The 17378-nt window shown below is 43.3% G+C and overlaps 1 protein-coding gene across 1 annotated transcript in view; it reads right to left on the reverse strand.

The window, feature by feature from the left end:
• Positions 1 to 17378, reverse strand: part of Mcc (MCC regulator of WNT signaling pathway) — a 94312-nt gene that overhangs the window by 39724 nt on the left and 37210 nt on the right. Inside the window, exons 5-8 of the mRNA XM_028777197.1 lie at positions 12655 to 12801; positions 11546 to 11635; positions 9545 to 9693; positions 4334 to 4474 (exon numbers count right to left, since the gene is read on the reverse strand). Coding sequence (XP_028633030.1) covers positions 4334 to 4474; positions 9545 to 9693; positions 11546 to 11635; positions 12655 to 12801 — 527 coding nt within the window. The remainder of the gene's footprint in view (positions 1 to 4333; positions 4475 to 9544; positions 9694 to 11545; positions 11636 to 12654; positions 12802 to 17378) is intronic.

The raw sequence follows: 17378 nt of genomic DNA on the forward strand, positions 1-17378 counted from the left end.
TGTACCATATCATCTGAAGAATAGCAGGGAGACCATAACTCAAGCAGTGTACCATATCTTCTGAAGAATAGCAGGTTGCAGTCCTCCTCGCCCCCACGAATAACCAGGACCCACCGGTCGGGTCAAGTGGCACCCAGACGTGGGGCTCAAGGCACGGACCCATCCGGACGGACCCTCATTGAGAGGATGTGCGCACGACATCAAGATTGAGCAAGACAGAGATCATCGCCCGTGACCTGTCGTCCACGGAACCAGGTTGATGCTGCCATCAAGAAGGCAGTTGAAGTTCATTACCATCAGCTGAAAATTGCAGAGAATCCAGAAGTGACTCCGCAGGAGACTGACACAGCTGTCAGCTCCCCTGCCTCCCCCTACGGTCTACCCCTAGACTTCCATGCCCTCCAGAAGGGTTCCTGGTATGCCTGGCTTTGCCCTCATTTCTCTCGCTAGAGAGCTTGGCCTCTTGATCACCACAACAAAAATTGGCTTTTTCCTAAACCAAGGCCACCCTTGATATGGCCGCTAACATTGGGGAGCCTTCCTTTATGACAATATTACACCCCAAACTGACAAATGGTTGGTAACTTGAACATTTACAAGAGACTAGGATGGCTGTGAGTTAGCCCAATGACGGGATTATTGTAGGTCCACTTCCCAGGGGCCCACCCAATGCAGCCGAAAAGGAGTGCGTGGTGCTGGGAGTGGGTGCAGCCTACATGGCCTAAGACAGGGCCCTCACCCTCCTTTCACCCACATCAGAGTCCCTTGACGTTGCCCATCGTCGACAGCCTAAAGCCTTCGACCATCGATGTGACTCGTCTCACATCAGTGTTTTGGGGTTGTGAACTTGTCTAAGACCCCCCATAATTAGACATCCAAATTCAAAACTCACATAGTTGGGATTGAACAAAAGACGCCTTCTCTAACTAAACAGAGAAGGGGGAGATGCCAGAAGCCAGGACCCTCGCCCTTACCCTTACCCCCTACCTTTCCCCACCTGCACAATGTCCTCTGAAGCTTGGCAACTGCAAGATCCTGCTTAGCAACTGCATATAGACTCAAAGCAGAGTACCATGTCTTCTTAAGAATAGCAGGGAGACCATAACTCAAGCAGTGTACCATATCTTCTGAAGAACTGCAGGTAGATCATAATTCAAGGCAGTGTACCATATAGACCATGACATGTTTCAAGGCACAGGCCAAGAAGATTTTGTACTTTTCCACCACCTGGACCCTCTTACCCCCTCCCCTTGTAAAACATGCTATAAAAAAGCATTTCATGTTCAAAAAAAAAGAAATTAATAAAAAAAAATACAATAAAAAAAAAAAGAAATGTTGCTTTAATCGACATTTACAAAGACAAAAACAGAGAAGCCATCTGGTTTAGATTGTTTTCATGCTCATCACCCTTCTGCAAGCCAACAGTTAAGAAAAGGGTCACATCACTAGCTTGTGGTGCTGGCGGCTCCATGCAAAGGCAGGCAGGCGGGAGGTGCTTCATCCTTTAGGATGTGCTCATGTGCAGTACCTCCTGAGACCAAAGGTGGAGAGTGGTCCATGTTAAAGACTATTACAGGAAGGACAGCTCTTCGTTTGCCTGGGAACCTGAAAACCAGTATGACCACCAGCCTGCTCTGGTCTCATAATGTTAGAAGATTTTATTTTGGAAGCAACAAAACTTTCTTAAGGTGATAATAAAATTGTATAGGATGCTAAGTGAAATACAATCATCTACCCTGAGACCTTGGCAATGGACTTATGAGGCACCACTAACAAACCTCAGAAGACAGCAACAGTTTTGCAGCTTTAAAAAAAAAAGGTTTTAAAATGATAAATGGGGCCAGGGAAATGGCTCAGTGAGTATAGGAATGTGCCACCAAGCCTGACAACGTTTGATTTGGGGATCCACACAGTAAAATCCACTTTTGCATATTGTCTTCTGACCTCCACATCCACATTATGGCGTAAAACCCAAATAAATGTAATTTTTTAAAAAAATTAAAAAACAAGAAGACAATACCAAAACTGATAAGAAAGAAAAGTGTTATTACCTACTCGCAAATAGATTGACTATAGTTTCTTAAACTTGCTCCTACCCTCACTCCTCCCTTTCTTTTTTCTTTTCTCTTCTTTCTCTTTCTTTCTTTCTTTCTTTCTTTCTTTCTTTCTTTCTTTCTTCCTTCCTTCCTTCCTTCCTTTCTTTTTTTTTTTTTTTACATAGGATTTCTGTGTGTAGCCCTAGCTGTTCAGGAATTCACGATGTAGACCAGGCTGACTTGAAACTCACAGAGATCTGCCTGTCTTGCCAGGGATTAAAGATGTATGCCACATCACCATGCCTTTAATAAAGTGGCTTATTTTTAATGGAAACCAATTGAAGAGCTATGATGATACTCATGTCTCCTGCTTTGGGAACTTTATCCCAAGGAAAGCATTCAAAAAATGACAATATTATCTGCATCAGGCTGTTTACTGTTGAATTATTTTAATACTCAGTATCTTCAAAGATCTTTTAGAAAAACGAGCAATGTAAAAGGCATAAAATATGCAGCTTTGAATTCAGCTATCTGAGAAAAGTGCAGACTATTTTGCAGCATTTAAAACCTATGCCAGGCATGTGTAAGACCTGCACAGGTTCAAGCAAGACAGGCTCCCAGTACTGATAGCAGAAGCGGATATGGGCTCCCACTCTTAACCAAAACCTATTGGCAACAGATACCTGCTCATAAGGGAAAATCATTTTTCTCCAGTGGAATGTCACCAGGCATATAAAACACAGTCCAGGGTAGGCCCAATGCCCGGGATTTGTTGCCCCACACAAAATGAATTTCATGGCTTTTTTTGTATATGGACTTTGGATTTTATTGTTTTGTTTAATGCATTGTTTTGTCTTATTGGTCTTTTGCCTATTTGTTTTAGCTTTCCTTTTTGGGAGGTTTTCTTTTGTTTATTTTTAAGATTGGGGGTGAGGTGGGGAGGGAGAGAAAGAACAAAAAGGTGTGCACTTAGTCGCTGGGGAGGATCTGAGAGAAGCTTGGAGAAGGGGAAACATGCTCAAAATAGACCCTATGAAAAACGCTTGTAAATTTTAAAAAGATAAGTTAAAACAATTAAAATAGCCAGAAAATGGTGGCACATGCCTTTAGTCCCAGCACCCAGGAGGTAGATGCAGGCAGATCTCTGTGAGTTTAAGGCCAGCCTGGTCTAGAGAGCAAGTTCCAGGACAGTCAGTGCTGTTATACAGAGATCCCATCTCAAACAAAACAAAAGAAAAGAAAACAACAAACAAAAATAAGAACTATGCCAGGCTTGGAGCACAGCTCAGTGGGAGAGCACTTGTCGAGCTTGTGTAGATCCCTGGGTTCACTTTCTAGGACTGAAAGCAAACCAGCAAAGAAATTCTATAACAAGCGAATAAGTATATAAGAATAGAGAACAGAAGGAACAAATGGAAATAGAACACAAAAGCTTCATGTTTTAACAGGAATTTTTTTTTTTTACATTTACTTAGTACATGTGGAGGGGGCACTGCAGTGTATGCGTGGTGGCCAGAGGACAATTTGCAAGAGGGGATTCTTGCTTTGCCTTCTACCATGTGGGGTCCAAGGCTGGAACTCAGGTCATTAGGTTTGGTGGTAAGTGCCTTTACCCCCTAAGCCATCTCCCTGACCCCCTCACACTGATATTTTAGGTGATATTACTTAAATGAGTTAGTTAATCATGAATCTGAATTAGAATAGTGGGGACATATTAAACACTACTACCAGATCTGATTCTCCTAATTGCTCAAGGACACTAATTGGTTTTCAATATAAACCACACTAATATTTGCAGGTCCAAGCCCCTGGTTATGTCTTTCCTTTTATGTTAAGGATTGCTACAGATGTACATGTAACAAAGTCGCTGCAGAGACACCGAGAACGGGCCAGTGAGATGGCTCAGAGGGTGAAGGCACACAGAGGGTGAGCCTGACACCTGGGTTCACAATGTGGAACCCACATGGTGGAAAGAGAGAATGGGTCCTCATGTTGTCTTCAGACTTCCATACAGGTGCTGTGGCAAGTATGCACTCAAGCATGTCTACATGCACACAGCAATTGAATACATTTTAAAAAATATTTTTAGTTCTATTAGTTCATTGTTTTTATCAATAATACTAATTTGTCATAGTTATATAAATAATATAAATTAATTAAAGTATACATTTATATAAATAATATAAATTAATTAATGACATTAATTAACTTTAAGTAAACAAAAACAAACAAACAAACAAACAAGTATTAAAAATTAAAAGCACACCAGGACGTCTTCCCGTCTCCGGCTCTCCTACCTGTACTGCAAGGCCAGCCTCAGGGCTGTGGCGTTGGATTCATACTTCCCCACCAGCATGCTCATCCTCTCGGCGTTGCTTTTACATTCCTCCAAGGTTATGGTGAGAAGATCATTTTGGGATTTGAGGTGTTCAATGCGACTACAAAAGAAAGACACATTGATTTTATTCGCTAGAACTATGTGGTCCGGTATTTCACTTGTCTCACTCACAAGTAGTCCAGATGGTCATGGTAAGATAATACGGCAGGCAGAGGATCAGCAAATAAAGTGCTTGCCATGCAAGCCTGAGAACCTGTGTGTAGATCCCCGCACAGGCATGGTGGCGTGCACCTGTAATTCTAGTGATGTGGATTGGGGGGCCAGAGTCAGGCAGCTTCCTGGAGATTGCTAGCCAGCCAGCCTGGTGAGCTTGGGGTTTGCTAAGAGGCCCTGTCTCAAAAACTAAGGTGAAGAGCAATGGAGAAAGACATTTAATGTCAACTTCTCACTTCTACATACATGCACGGGTGAGTACACACATGAATACATACATATGCCACAGACAAACACACACAGAGAGATGCATACATATAACATGTGATATGGGAGGCTGAAGACACAGCTCAGCAAAGTGAAATGCTTGTGACAAAAGCACTAGGAGATGAGTTCAATCCCCTGCAACCACTTAAGAGCCAGGCAACGTGGCACTATCTATAATCCCAGCACTAGGAAGGCAAAAGGATGGATCTGTGGGGTTTGCTCACCAGACAGCCTAGCCAAATTGGCTCCAGATTCAGGTAAGAGACCCTGCCTCATGAAAAGAAGGTGGAGAATGACTGAGAAAGGCGCTTGGTGTTTATTTTTCTTCCACAGATACACAGATGTACATGGATTCATATACGCAAGACACCCATGCGGTGACAATAATGATATGGCATTGTTGGGCATTTTAGCAAGTATAACAGACACAGAACAAGTAAAAATAATCATTGAATTCAGTGTGAAGCAAAAATAAAAACACAGGGCTGAATGTCATGATGTTCATCCTTAATCTCAGAACTCAGGAGTCGGGCAAATCTCTTTCAGTTTGAGTGGGTTTCAGGACAGCCACAGCTATGTAGAGAGACCCTGACTCAGAAAACAAAAGACAGTAACCACAAAGAAATTAGATTCTGGTATCCAGTTATACTTCATCCATGCCATGTGCCTGTACTGTGTGAGCCCATGAGTCTATAGTAACAAAAGCAACAGCTTTGGTACCCTGTAACTCTGCAGAGTAACTACAACTATGCTGCAACAAGCCACATTGCATGGGGCAAGACACCACACCATGGTCATAATGGCTGCTCTGTGCTGAGCTTTTGCTGGGTCATCTACCAGTAGCCTGCCCAATCATGTATGATCAAACCTGTTACCCAGGTAAGAAGATGCATTCAGATATTGAAAGGTCAAGTTTCCTTGACTTGGAATGTAATCAGGCTGGTCAACCTAGATCCTGTACTCTTAACCACACACCACAGAGCACTAGCAAAAGGTGAATTTGTGAACAATCAGGAATATTCTACTAGGTTGTCCCTAAGTAGGAAATGGACCCAGAGACCTATGATCATGTCCAAAGAGCCTTCTAAGCTGGATGTCCAGCAACACCAGTGACTGGTACAACCAGCAGTAAAAACTTTTCAGTTCTTTAAAATTAGATCTAGAACTGTATATTCAAAACAATGACTTTGAGGAAAAGTAGAAAATAAACCTAGACCCTTCAGCTTCTCCATTTTCTGTCCTAAGACATTGAGTGTGATCCTTCATTTCCCACAGAGCACACTCTTTCACAGTCTTCATAGAAGCAAGTCTTCAAGAGATAGTCAATTGACTCCTGAGGGTGATGATGGCCTGATGAAGCCACCATCCTTGAGCATAAATCTTAGGGCAGAGTGGAGTTGCCTATATGGAACATATCTGTTGGAAGTGTAATGAAGACTTCTATGGGGCACAGCAAGTGAAGTGTTAGAAGCACACACTTTCTGCTTCTGCTCATTTTGGATTTTCCAATAGTCCCCACTCTCTGACTTGTAATTCCAGTGTAGTATAATTCCTAGCTAATTGGAAGCCATTTATCCCACTTACTGACCAACATGTGGCTGAGTCTAAACCATCCCTGCCAGAAACACTTCCTTGCTCAGGTCAGGATACACCCTGCTGGTGGTCTTCTGAATATAAAGGCTGTGAGGGTTGGTGTTTCCTCTGGCTCAGGCTTGGGATGGGGGGGTCCCCCTCTTCTGCCAACACTCTCCCTAGGGGTGCTTCTATCCAGTCTGTGACTCTGTTTCCATGGCTCCCCATCTTTTCTAGCACACACCACCCTCTGAGTGCCAGTCCCACACGTCAGCTGCCTCCTGGCATTCCCATTAGGGGTCACACACTGCCTCCAACTAACAATGATGGGGAGCTCAATTGTCTTCAACCTGCTCTTCCTCATCTTACCCTCTTGGTGGTCACCTCTGGCTGCCATGCTCCTAGCATCACAGGCTAGCATGGGAGCATCTCAGAGCCTCTCCTTACAGCCAGACCTAACGTGGCTGAGGCTTCCCTTATTCTGAATGCATTATGTGCCATGGCTCCTAGCCCATCACAGTCATCTCTCTGCTCCCACTCTTTCTATCCTTTACCTCGAAGCTCCAGAAGGCATAACAGGTTTTGTTCTTCCCGTTGAAAATGCCTTCTAACTATATTTAGGCTAAAGAGTAAAATCTGCCATAGAATCCGATTCTGCATTTATGCCAGCCCTGCCTGGTGGTCCTCCTGCTTCCTGTGCATCCTCCAGGGTCCCGCCCTACCTCAGTCCCACTGGCCTTTGTATGGCTCCTCTTTCACACCACTTTTATCCAGCCCAGAATTAAGACTCTTCCAACCTTGTCACAGTTGTTCTTTCTCCTTAAAACTTCATAATAAGCCTCTCCTATTTAGAGACATCTCCATGGACCGCTACTTATCAGGGAGAAACCCTCATGCAAGGGATACAGCTCAGTGGTAGAACGGCTGGACAGCTTGTATAAGGCCCTAGCTTTCTCCTCCAGCATCCAACGTAACAATAACAAATACATTACTTGATTCTTTCAGGGTCCAGATTATTCTCCCTTGATGTTTCCTCTGTTGTGTTCCTTCTACATTTCCTAACAGATCATATGCTTCATGAGATTAGGATCCTTCTCTGTTTTTCATGCCACATACTCTAGCACACAGTAGGTGCTTAACACAGATGTGCAACATGAGTAAGTACAGTTTTGTGTCAGTACTTTTCCCTACCCCAAGGAAATCTGAGTCAAAGACTAGCCTTATTTTTTTTTAAGTAATAGTCCTTTAATGTTGAAACAATAAAATAACAGTCATTAAGACAGTATTTCTAAGAAGCCCTAGGTTCTGACCACAGCTATGATCATAAAACAACAGGGTGAGGGCAAAGGGCAGGGTCTGGAATTTTGCCTGTTAAATAACTGCACTGGACTTCATCTCTCAACTTTCCACTTCAAAGCCTTTGTTTTCTCATTGCAGACGGAGACTAGCCTAATCCTCACAAGTTGAACATTAAGACATTTTCTGTGAGCATCCATTGTGTGATGCTAGACACATAACCTGCATTTTGAGTACTAAATAATGTCCCTTCTTTGTTCTCTCCTGGGTGCAGATAACTGTGAAGAAAGGTGCCTTCTCCAAGTTCAGCAACAAAGCAGACCTTTGAAATCCCAGAGAAGAGATCTTTAGCTGAAGGGAGGGTTCCTGAAGGCATATGGCTTCATTCAATTGCAAAGGGCATATCTGATTCAGGTCTAAGCCTGGGAAGGCCAGTGGAGAAAACGGTTTTTGCTTTGTTGTTATGAGGTAATCAGGATTGGCATTCTAAATGACTGTAGATTTAACAAGGAAAACTTTTAATTTCAAGATTTAAAAGTATTTAATGGGCCTAGAGAGATGGCTCAGCAGTTAAAAGCGTATGCTTTTCTTGCAGAGGATCCAAGTTCAATTCTCAGAACCTATGCTGGGCAGCCTCTTAAATTCTAGTTTCAGGGAGATCTTATGCCTCTGGCCTCCACAGGCAGTCCTGTGTCCATACCCACACAGACGGAGAGTCTTTTAAAAACAGTAAACCTTGAGATGACCTAGATTACCACATTTCCTTTGTTCTCAAAAACTAAAACAGCTTCATATCAGGGAGGAGTAACATGCTAGTCTGATTTATTCTACTTTGCCACACACAAGAGGAATGGAATTAAGCAATGGTAGACGGGAATTAGTGCTCACATTCCTTCTTGATTAGCTCATGAGCCGTCCAAGCTCTTCCTGTGCTCTCCCTGAAGACTGCTAAGTCAAGGCAACCACACCATTCTTGGAAACTGTTCAAGGGGCCATTGTGTTATCATGGAACAGAGTCTGAGTCACGGTCAGCGAGTTTGGCTGTGGACCTTCTTTGCTTTTGAAGCAGTTCCCTCATCACTAAGAGTACACTAAGCTTGTCTTTACCAAGGAGCAGGAGTGCATACTACATCTGTCTATATCAAGAGGATGGGCAAGAATTTATAAAGCTGGTAAATGGTAAACGTCTCCCATTAGGATGGACCTAGGGTCTCAGGCTTGTGCACATGAGCAGAGTGCATAAAGGAATGCAGACAACCCTCAGAAAAAGCAGCAAATTAGACCAACATGTGGGGCCAATGCCAAGAACAACGGCTCCAGCACACTGCTTTTGCTACTTCTGGCAAACACAAGCACCCCCTGACACTGACTCAACATTCCAGGACTTCCCACTGTGACTCTCCTCAGCACTGGCCCGCACATTTGGCAGCCATCTATGACCTACTTGACATTCTCTGTGGATTGCTCCCAGAACTCCCTATGTACTTTTCAAGGTCCATCCAGCACGAATTGAGGAGGTGGGGCCAGGGGTCCTTGTTCATACATGATTAAGGATTAACAACAGTAATGGCACAGTCAGATTGCATCTGTTCGACCTTCCTACACACAAGGCCCTGTGTGAATGTCTGTCTCGGGCCTGTGAAGTTGACCCTGTCTACCATGAGCACGTCATGTCTCCATCTCAACCCTACCAGCCTGGTAATCTCACTCCAGGTCACAATTCACAAGCCAATTTGGATGATCCTTTAGAATAAGGGCCAGAAGCAGCTCCCACTCACACCCCCACCCCCCTCCAGTGAAATATGTCAGATTGCTTCTTTACCTATTCAGTCGTTCTGTTTCCACCTCAAACTCTCGAATCTTGCTTTCAGAGATGGCAGATCCGTGTGAGTAGAGGGTTTGGAAAATTTCCTGGATATTGGAGCAGTCCTGGAGTGAGTGGGCCAGGTGTTCTGCCACACTGCTGGAAACCTGTACCAATGAGCACAATTCCCCCCCAGAGATGTCAGGTCAGAAACACCATTCCCCAGGCATAGTCTGCACATGAGACAACTTAAAGCCAAGATTTATTAAGAATTTGGCACCAGCAGATGGTTATCCTTCTGAGTCTCATGGGTCTCAGTTGGTATAATTCTAGCATTAAAAAATGACTGTGACAGTGTTGTGTGAAACACAATCAGCTCACAGCTGCACCTCCTGAATAGCTCATGATGGGAAACAACAAGCCCACCAGCTCTCCTAGAGTCCTGAAAATTCACGACTTTAAATACGATCTGGAATTTCTTCTCCTATCTTGAACTACTGACACTCGACAGCCATAGTCTTGGGGGACTGTGGCCCAATAGAGATGTTGTCCCCTTTATCCTCACAGTTTGGGTTTGGCACAGAATCTGAATGCATGTGGTTTTTGCACAACGAAAAACTTTCAATTAGAAAATTAAAGTGAGGTTTTGGGTTGTTTGCCCTAGAATCAAAAAGCTAGCTCTCTCAGTTCCATGCCTAATCATAAAACACACTCCTTTTTTAAAAGTAATTTCAAGCAGGAATCTAAATCTTAGGCTAGAACAAAGAACTAATTTCAGGCAAGAATCTAAATCTTAGACTAGAACAAAGAAGTAATTTCAGATAGGAATCTAAATTTTAGGCTAGAACAAGGAAGTAGGCTTCAGACATGAAAATGACTTTGGGCTAGGACAGGGAAGTAGGTTCAGATATTTTGGTCATCCTGATAAGCCCTTAGAAACAGTGATCACAGGAGTGTTCATGAAATTTTGTTTATTGCCTTGCTTGTTCTTTGACTATTTGTGTTTATTGTCTTGCTTGTTCCTTGACTATTTGCATCTATTGTATTGCTAGACCCTCAACCTAGAAATGACCCTAATACTTGCATGTAATTAAAATGGTATAAAAGCAAAAAGGAGGAGGGGGGATGGGACAGGGGGTTTCTAGGGAGGGGAAATGGGGAAAGGGGATGACATCTGAAATGTAAATAAAAAATATCCAATACAAAAAAAAAAATCAAACATACTCCTTAAAGAACTGAAACTATAGGGCTGGAAAGATGGCCCAGTGGATAACAGCACTGTCTGCTCTTCCAAAGGTCCTGAGTTCAATTCCCAGCAACCACATGGTGGCTCACAAATGTCTATCCTGGGATCTGAAGCACTCTTCTGGCACACAGGCATACATACAGATAAAGTACACATATACATAAAATAAATAAATAAATCTTTGAAAAACAAAAAACAAAACAAAAACAATAAAAGAACTGAAACTACTCCATTGTCCCCTCACCAGCCTTCAGTCTTCCTCCCTGGAGGCGAGAGACGCTAGTATGAAGACTCACGCTGAACAGTTAGGTCCAGCCCATGCTCAGCTAGCTTTGGGCCTTACTTCCAAGGCCCATTCCCCTCTCCCTGGACAGTGTTCCCCTTCAAGTTGTATGTGCAAAGAGATCATTCTTTTGGAGTTTTGCAATACTCTAAGACTCTGTGAGGCACTGTGATATAAAGCAGGTACTTCAAAACATTCATGGGCATCACCAATAACTAACCAAATGTCATTTACTTTTTGGAAATGTTATTTACTTTTTCAAGTGTGTGAGGGGTGATCAGGGGGTGTATCTACCTTAAAGCTGAAGTAGCAATTCACCATTTAGAAACTTTATACATTTGACTTTGCCTCTGTGGAATGAAACCCTTATGATTTGTTATCCAATTCACTGACAAGTCGGAAGTAGACATCAACACTTGTGTCCTCTAGGAGCCTTGGTCTGGGTGGCTGTATAGGGCTCCTCTTTCCCTTGCTCATCACTGACACTCACCCCGATGCTACTGATTTCTGAGCCCAGGACTGGCCTATCAGACGATGAGGATTCTGATCTTGTCTTTGATAGTTTCACTCTCTCAGCAATCTTAAAATAAAAGAGAAATTTATCAGAAAGTTCACAACAGTCCCCTGCATAGACTGGAGCAATCCTTATGTGATTTTTAGCCCTGTCATCTAAAGTGATTCATCGAAACACTTCAAAAAGAATCCCCTGGCTCAATTCTGCTGCTGTAAACTTAAAATGGGGCTTCTTAATCTCAGCACAGTTGGGGCAGGCACCTCAGCTTGGTAGAATGAGCTATTGTGTAGCATCTCTAGCTTGTAGCCACCAGATGCCAGCAGCACTCCAGTTGTAACCATTCAAAATGTTCCTTAGGAGACTAAACTCATGCATGGTCAAGAAGCAATGGTTTCACCTAACTTACTAAACATAAAGGCTGAGAAACAGCTTCATTGTGGAGACTATTAGTGCTGGCAGGCAGGAAGACATCTGCCATTTGTACCATGTAACAGGGTCTTTTTAGGAAATTGTACAAAAGCACTGGCAGAGAACAAGTGGGAACAATGTATTTCTTTTCTTTTTTTTTTTCCTTTTATGACAGTGTCTCACTATGTACTCCTGAATGGCCTGGAACTCATCTTGATCCTCCTACCTCTGCCTCCTGGCTGGAATTACAGGCCTGCACCTCCAAGTTCAGCTCTGTGCTGTATTTCTTACGCTGGCACAGCTGTCATTCATCTGAGGGGGAACTCACTGTATCATCACTCAGGGTCCCCTAAGGGCTGATAGTTCCTTGAAAGCCAAGTACCCATCATCCACTGTGAGGTCGCACTTGACAAAACTCTCCACAATGGCTTGTCAGCTGTGACATTTTCCAGCAGGCTGATTAATGAGACCTGGTATACAGGTTGCGTCTAAGAGAGACTTAAACCTATTAGTGGGTTATCTCTCCCTGCAGCTTGATTTGGTAGAGTTGACACTCAGTCCCAGGGGAAGCCACTAGGAGATGTACTGGTATGCTTCACAACAGTGGACTCAGCCACAGCTGGGTTTTTTAGATAAGAAGTGTTCCGACTCTACCAGACTCATCCCGGGGAGCTTACCTTAGCGATGGGGATGTCATTGCTGCTACTGCTGGTGCTTAGCTCTCCAGTGCTGGGGTTAATTGGGCGATTGGCAGGGGTGAGGCGACCTGGGCTAGAAGGTCCAGTAGCCTGCACGCTCTGCAGCCGAGTTTGAAGCTCTCGTACCTGAAACAAATTTGTTTAGATGGAGTTGGTGGTTTCTCAGGTTAAACACCAAAACAGCCAGACAGCCTAAGGCAAAGTTTTCAACTGTGCTGCTCAGCTGGCCAAGTCCACTGAAGCTAGTGAATCTTTAAGTGGACTCACTCCTGACCAATCATCTGTTATTTACAATCAAGAAGGAGAATATGCAACCTAAGTATTGGAAGCTTCCAACACAGGAGAGAGGTATGCAAAAAAGCTGCAACTCAGATAAGGATATGATCTCTAGTCTTAGGAAATCCAGAGGCTGCACAGGAATAGAGAAGAAGAGTCTACACACACACACACACACACACACACACACACACACACACACGCATGCACACGCTAGAAACATCTGTCTCGAGTGCTCGAGTGCTCCAAGGCAGCAGAACTTGGGAAGACTGAACCTCCACCTGAAGCTACTCCAGAGAATATAAAGAGGTATATGGTAGGAGAACTGGGTTCCATAGGAGAACATGTCAGGGTGAGCTTGGTAGAGGCATGGCTGGGGTGGGGGTTGGGGGATGGGGAGGTAGAACTAACTGTGTGCACAGCATCTGAAGAATATGCAATACTGGACAAACTCTGAGTTTTTAGAAACAGGGCTTTAGGAAAGAGATGAGACCAAGCTGGAGTGACAGTGAAGGTACCAGTAGCTTTCCTCCAGGTAACCAAGGCTCAGAGCATCCCTGGTATGGTACAGAGAACATCTAAATAGTTAAAGCTTGAAAAAAAAGGAAAGCAAAAAAAAAAAAAAAAGAAGAAGAAGAAGAAAACAGGGCCCTGTGAATACATTTAAGACACAAGAGTGGAAGCTGGAGAGATGGGTCGCTATTAAGAGCCCTGCCTGCTCTTCCAAGAGACCAGAGCTCAATTTGAAGCACTTATATGGAGGCTTACAACTATCTGTAACTACAGTCCCAGGGGATCAGATGACCCATACACATAAAATTTAAAAAATAAAATGTCCTCTTAACACTACAATGAATATCTAAGTCTCAATTATCTATGGCTACTGCTCTGTGGCCACCAAGGGGAGAAACATCCCAGTAAATAGGGACAGTTGCAACCTTTATGATAACCGTGGACACACATTTAGCATCAGAGTACCAGGACTATTATGAAACTTGTTATGCAACCAAGATGACCTAGAACTTGTGAAGCGCCTGTCTTTACCTCTTGAATGCTAGAATTATGGGGAAGTACTACTAAGCCTAGTTTATTATGCTTCAGATTGACTGCAGTGCTCAAAAATTCATAAGACTGAAGCACCAGACACAGGCAGCCAGAAGGCACACCTGGACATTTAGAGCATGGCTTTCTAAACTTTATGGTATACCAGATCTACCTTTTCAAGGATAGTGAGAAACCAAGGAAGCAGAATCCCACCCCAGTCACTCAGATTTATCAGGGTTGTACAAAGCCAGAAATCACACATCTAATGAGCTGTCCAAAGGCCTGAATGCTGGTCAACAGGGAACCATACCTTGAGCAACTGACCCAAGGCTACAAAGCATTATATAAAACATCACAGACAGGCAGAGCAGAGCCCAACCCTATGCTAGCTCTTGATGCCATAGCCCTTCCAGGCAAGGGCAGAGAGCAGATACACAGCCCCCACTCTCCCCCTCTCTAAGAGCTTCTAGAAAGCTTTCATATTAAATGTCTGGGTTATCTCTACCCTGCTATCTTGGGAACCAAAAGTAATTGAAGTTTCAATAATTCATCAACATATTATAAGCCAAAATAGGGAAATTCCCTTGGAGCAAATTGCATTCAATAGGAAAGCAGATCAAAAGAGCTTAATGCTTTGCTGTGACTTCCAGGAGCTGGGAATTGCTAGAAATGCATAGTGTTCTCACAACACAACAGAATCAAGGGCAGCAATCAAAACATAACCAGACTGCAAAGACACATGCTTGCTGGAGTCAAACAGAATTCATGATGGGAGTTTATTCTGGAATACTCCCCGACAAACCAAAGTCAGTGTCAGTATGGAGGTTCATGAGGCCATGGAGCAGAGGGGGAGGGGGAGGGCCTGTGCTTCCACTATGTTCCCAGGCAGCTTCCCTGGTGGAGTCAATAAGGTTCTGAATAATTAACAAAGTTAACGTCACTGTAAAACTTACAACCAGTCTAAGCGGAGCAGGAAGCCATCAGTGGCCTGCTCCTAAATCACCAGTGAGTGTACTTGGTTCACTTGGTTAGGATTTTTTGAGTCAGGATCTTATTCCTTATTCCAGTCTTATCTTGGATCCTAAAGCAATTGCCCTGCCTCAGTTTCTTCAGCACGAAGATTCAGGCATAAACCAACCATAGTTGGCTTTTGAAAAATATAATTAGTTCTAGCAAATGTATTAAAGCATCATTTAAAATGTCCTGTGTTTTAGAAACATTTGTTCTTCTAATCACAAAGATGCTGAATGTTGACTGTGGAAAAGCTAAGTAGCACTGCAGGTTAAAACAGAAAAGGCTAGCGCGACCCTTCTAACTGCTCTCAGGCAATTGCTTCTAGGTATTTCCCGTGTGCATTCATGTAGTCCAGTAATTTCTAATCTATATATTCTCATTTTAAAAGCTATAGACCCTGTAAAAATTAAAGGATGATACCTTCCTTTTGGACTATGCCCTATTTTTAAATGACAGTGTTCATCAGTAGGAAAAAAAGCCAGCTGATGGGTCAGCTACATGGAAGGAAGGGCAGCTGCAGGGTTACCTGCCCATCTCCTATAGATGAGCCAATTCTAGAACTGAAGGCTATCCAATAAAAGAAGTCAGCTTAGACAAGGACCAGGAGGTAGGTAGACAGCCACTAGAAATTTCCTTTTCACTCCACCCGTGGGACTGGGTTGGATCAAGACAACCTCAACAGTAATGTCTCAATTCTCCATAATACCTCGGAATGCGATTATTTTGGAACAGTCTCTGTAGATGGGATGACACTACAGATCTGAGATCATCCTGGATTTAGAATAGGAACCACACAATGACTTGCTTCTTAAAAGGGGGTGTGTTGGGGGTGGGGGGCTGGAGACAGAGATATGAGACCATTGAAGGACACACGAAGATTAATTTAGAGAATGGCTGCAAATCAAGAGCTGTAAGATGCAGGAATTGAAAGACACACTAAAGGCTGCTCCTTTCTATCCTGTAGAAATGGTGTAGCCCTGCAGTGCACATCGTGATTTGGAATTCTTGGACCCAAGTAATATTAAAGAATAACATTTTTTAAAATCCTGTATTTATACTAATTACCTGATAAAACCTATCTTCTATTGAAGATTTTTTTTTTTATTATAGGAAATACGCCATTCGTTAAAACTGGGAGGAAGTCCAGGGTTGTGGCTGGTGCTAGTTTGAACTGCAGAAGGGATTTTAGTGGTATCTTTATTGTTTGCAGAAGCTATAGCAGGTGGAGTACAAGATTCATAGCCTGAACTGGCAGCAGGGGAAGAATCTGACCCTTGAGATTCATGAACCTTCATTTGTTTGCAAAGGGAGCTCAGATGTGTGTAGGACTTATCTCACACTTTACAGATAAAGGGTTTGTTGGAGGTGTGCACATGCATGTGCTTCTTGAGGTCGATGCTGTTGGCAAACTATCTGTCACAACCTTCAAATTCACATTTGAAAGGTTTCTCACCTGTGTGAATTCTCTTGTGGAGCTCTCAGAGAGGGCAAAAATCTTCCTGCATCCCAGGAAGGGACATGGGAAGGGTTTCTCGCTAGTGTGCACTCAGATATGGTTCACCAGTTTGTACTTCGCCTTGAAGGACTTGCCTTCGAGGTGACATTCCTCCCAATAGCAGATGTGGTTGTTCTGCTCTGGGCCCCCTACATGCTTTTTCTCTACATAATACTTTCTGTTATTGTTTTGTTTCTTTTGAAGAGGGATAGCCATGATTCAAAGTGTATCCAAAGGAAAACTGATATATCTAGGAAAGTTATGTATTACCTGACAACCCTTCTGAATTAGGTTCCTCAGCCCCAGCCTCTGACCCTGAGAGGCTACTTTCTTGATTAAACTCTACATAGCTAACACATATGCAGAGACATACAGAAATTGATCTGCTGCAAACCCCAAGACTCTGATAGTGTGTAATTTAAGGCTTTTGTCTTTCAAGGGCTGAGAATTTAGTAAACCGTGATGGAACTCTTCAATCAAAATGGAGTCCACAAGCAACATCAACTGTAGAAACGGTGTGTCTCCTTCACAACACAGGATGAAGACAGTGGACTCCTGCTTCTCTCTGGGTCTCATTTAAGGGTTTTGGGCCTGTTTTGTTTTACTAGGTTAACAGAAGGAAAAGAACAAAGAAGAAAGTAAGATGTTTACTGATGGTGTGGATGGGAAGGGATGGGGTTGCAAACAGTGAAGGGAGAATGAAGATGGCAAGACACTCCAGTACCCACTCAGAGGCATGGAGATAAGTCCCTTCCACATATGGATACCCTGGTGAAGTATGTCTGTATCTTCAGACAGAATTTGTTGTATTGATAGCAGTGTTCTATAACAGCCATGTCTACTCACCCTATAGATTACTACCAGATGCACAGGA

The sequence above is a fragment of the Grammomys surdaster genome, unplaced genomic scaffold (genome assembly GCF_004785775.1).
Source record: "Grammomys surdaster isolate TR1022 unplaced genomic scaffold, NIH_TR_1.0 278, whole genome shotgun sequence".
In the NCBI taxonomy this organism is placed as follows: Eukaryota; Metazoa; Chordata; class Mammalia; order Rodentia; family Muridae; genus Grammomys; species Grammomys surdaster.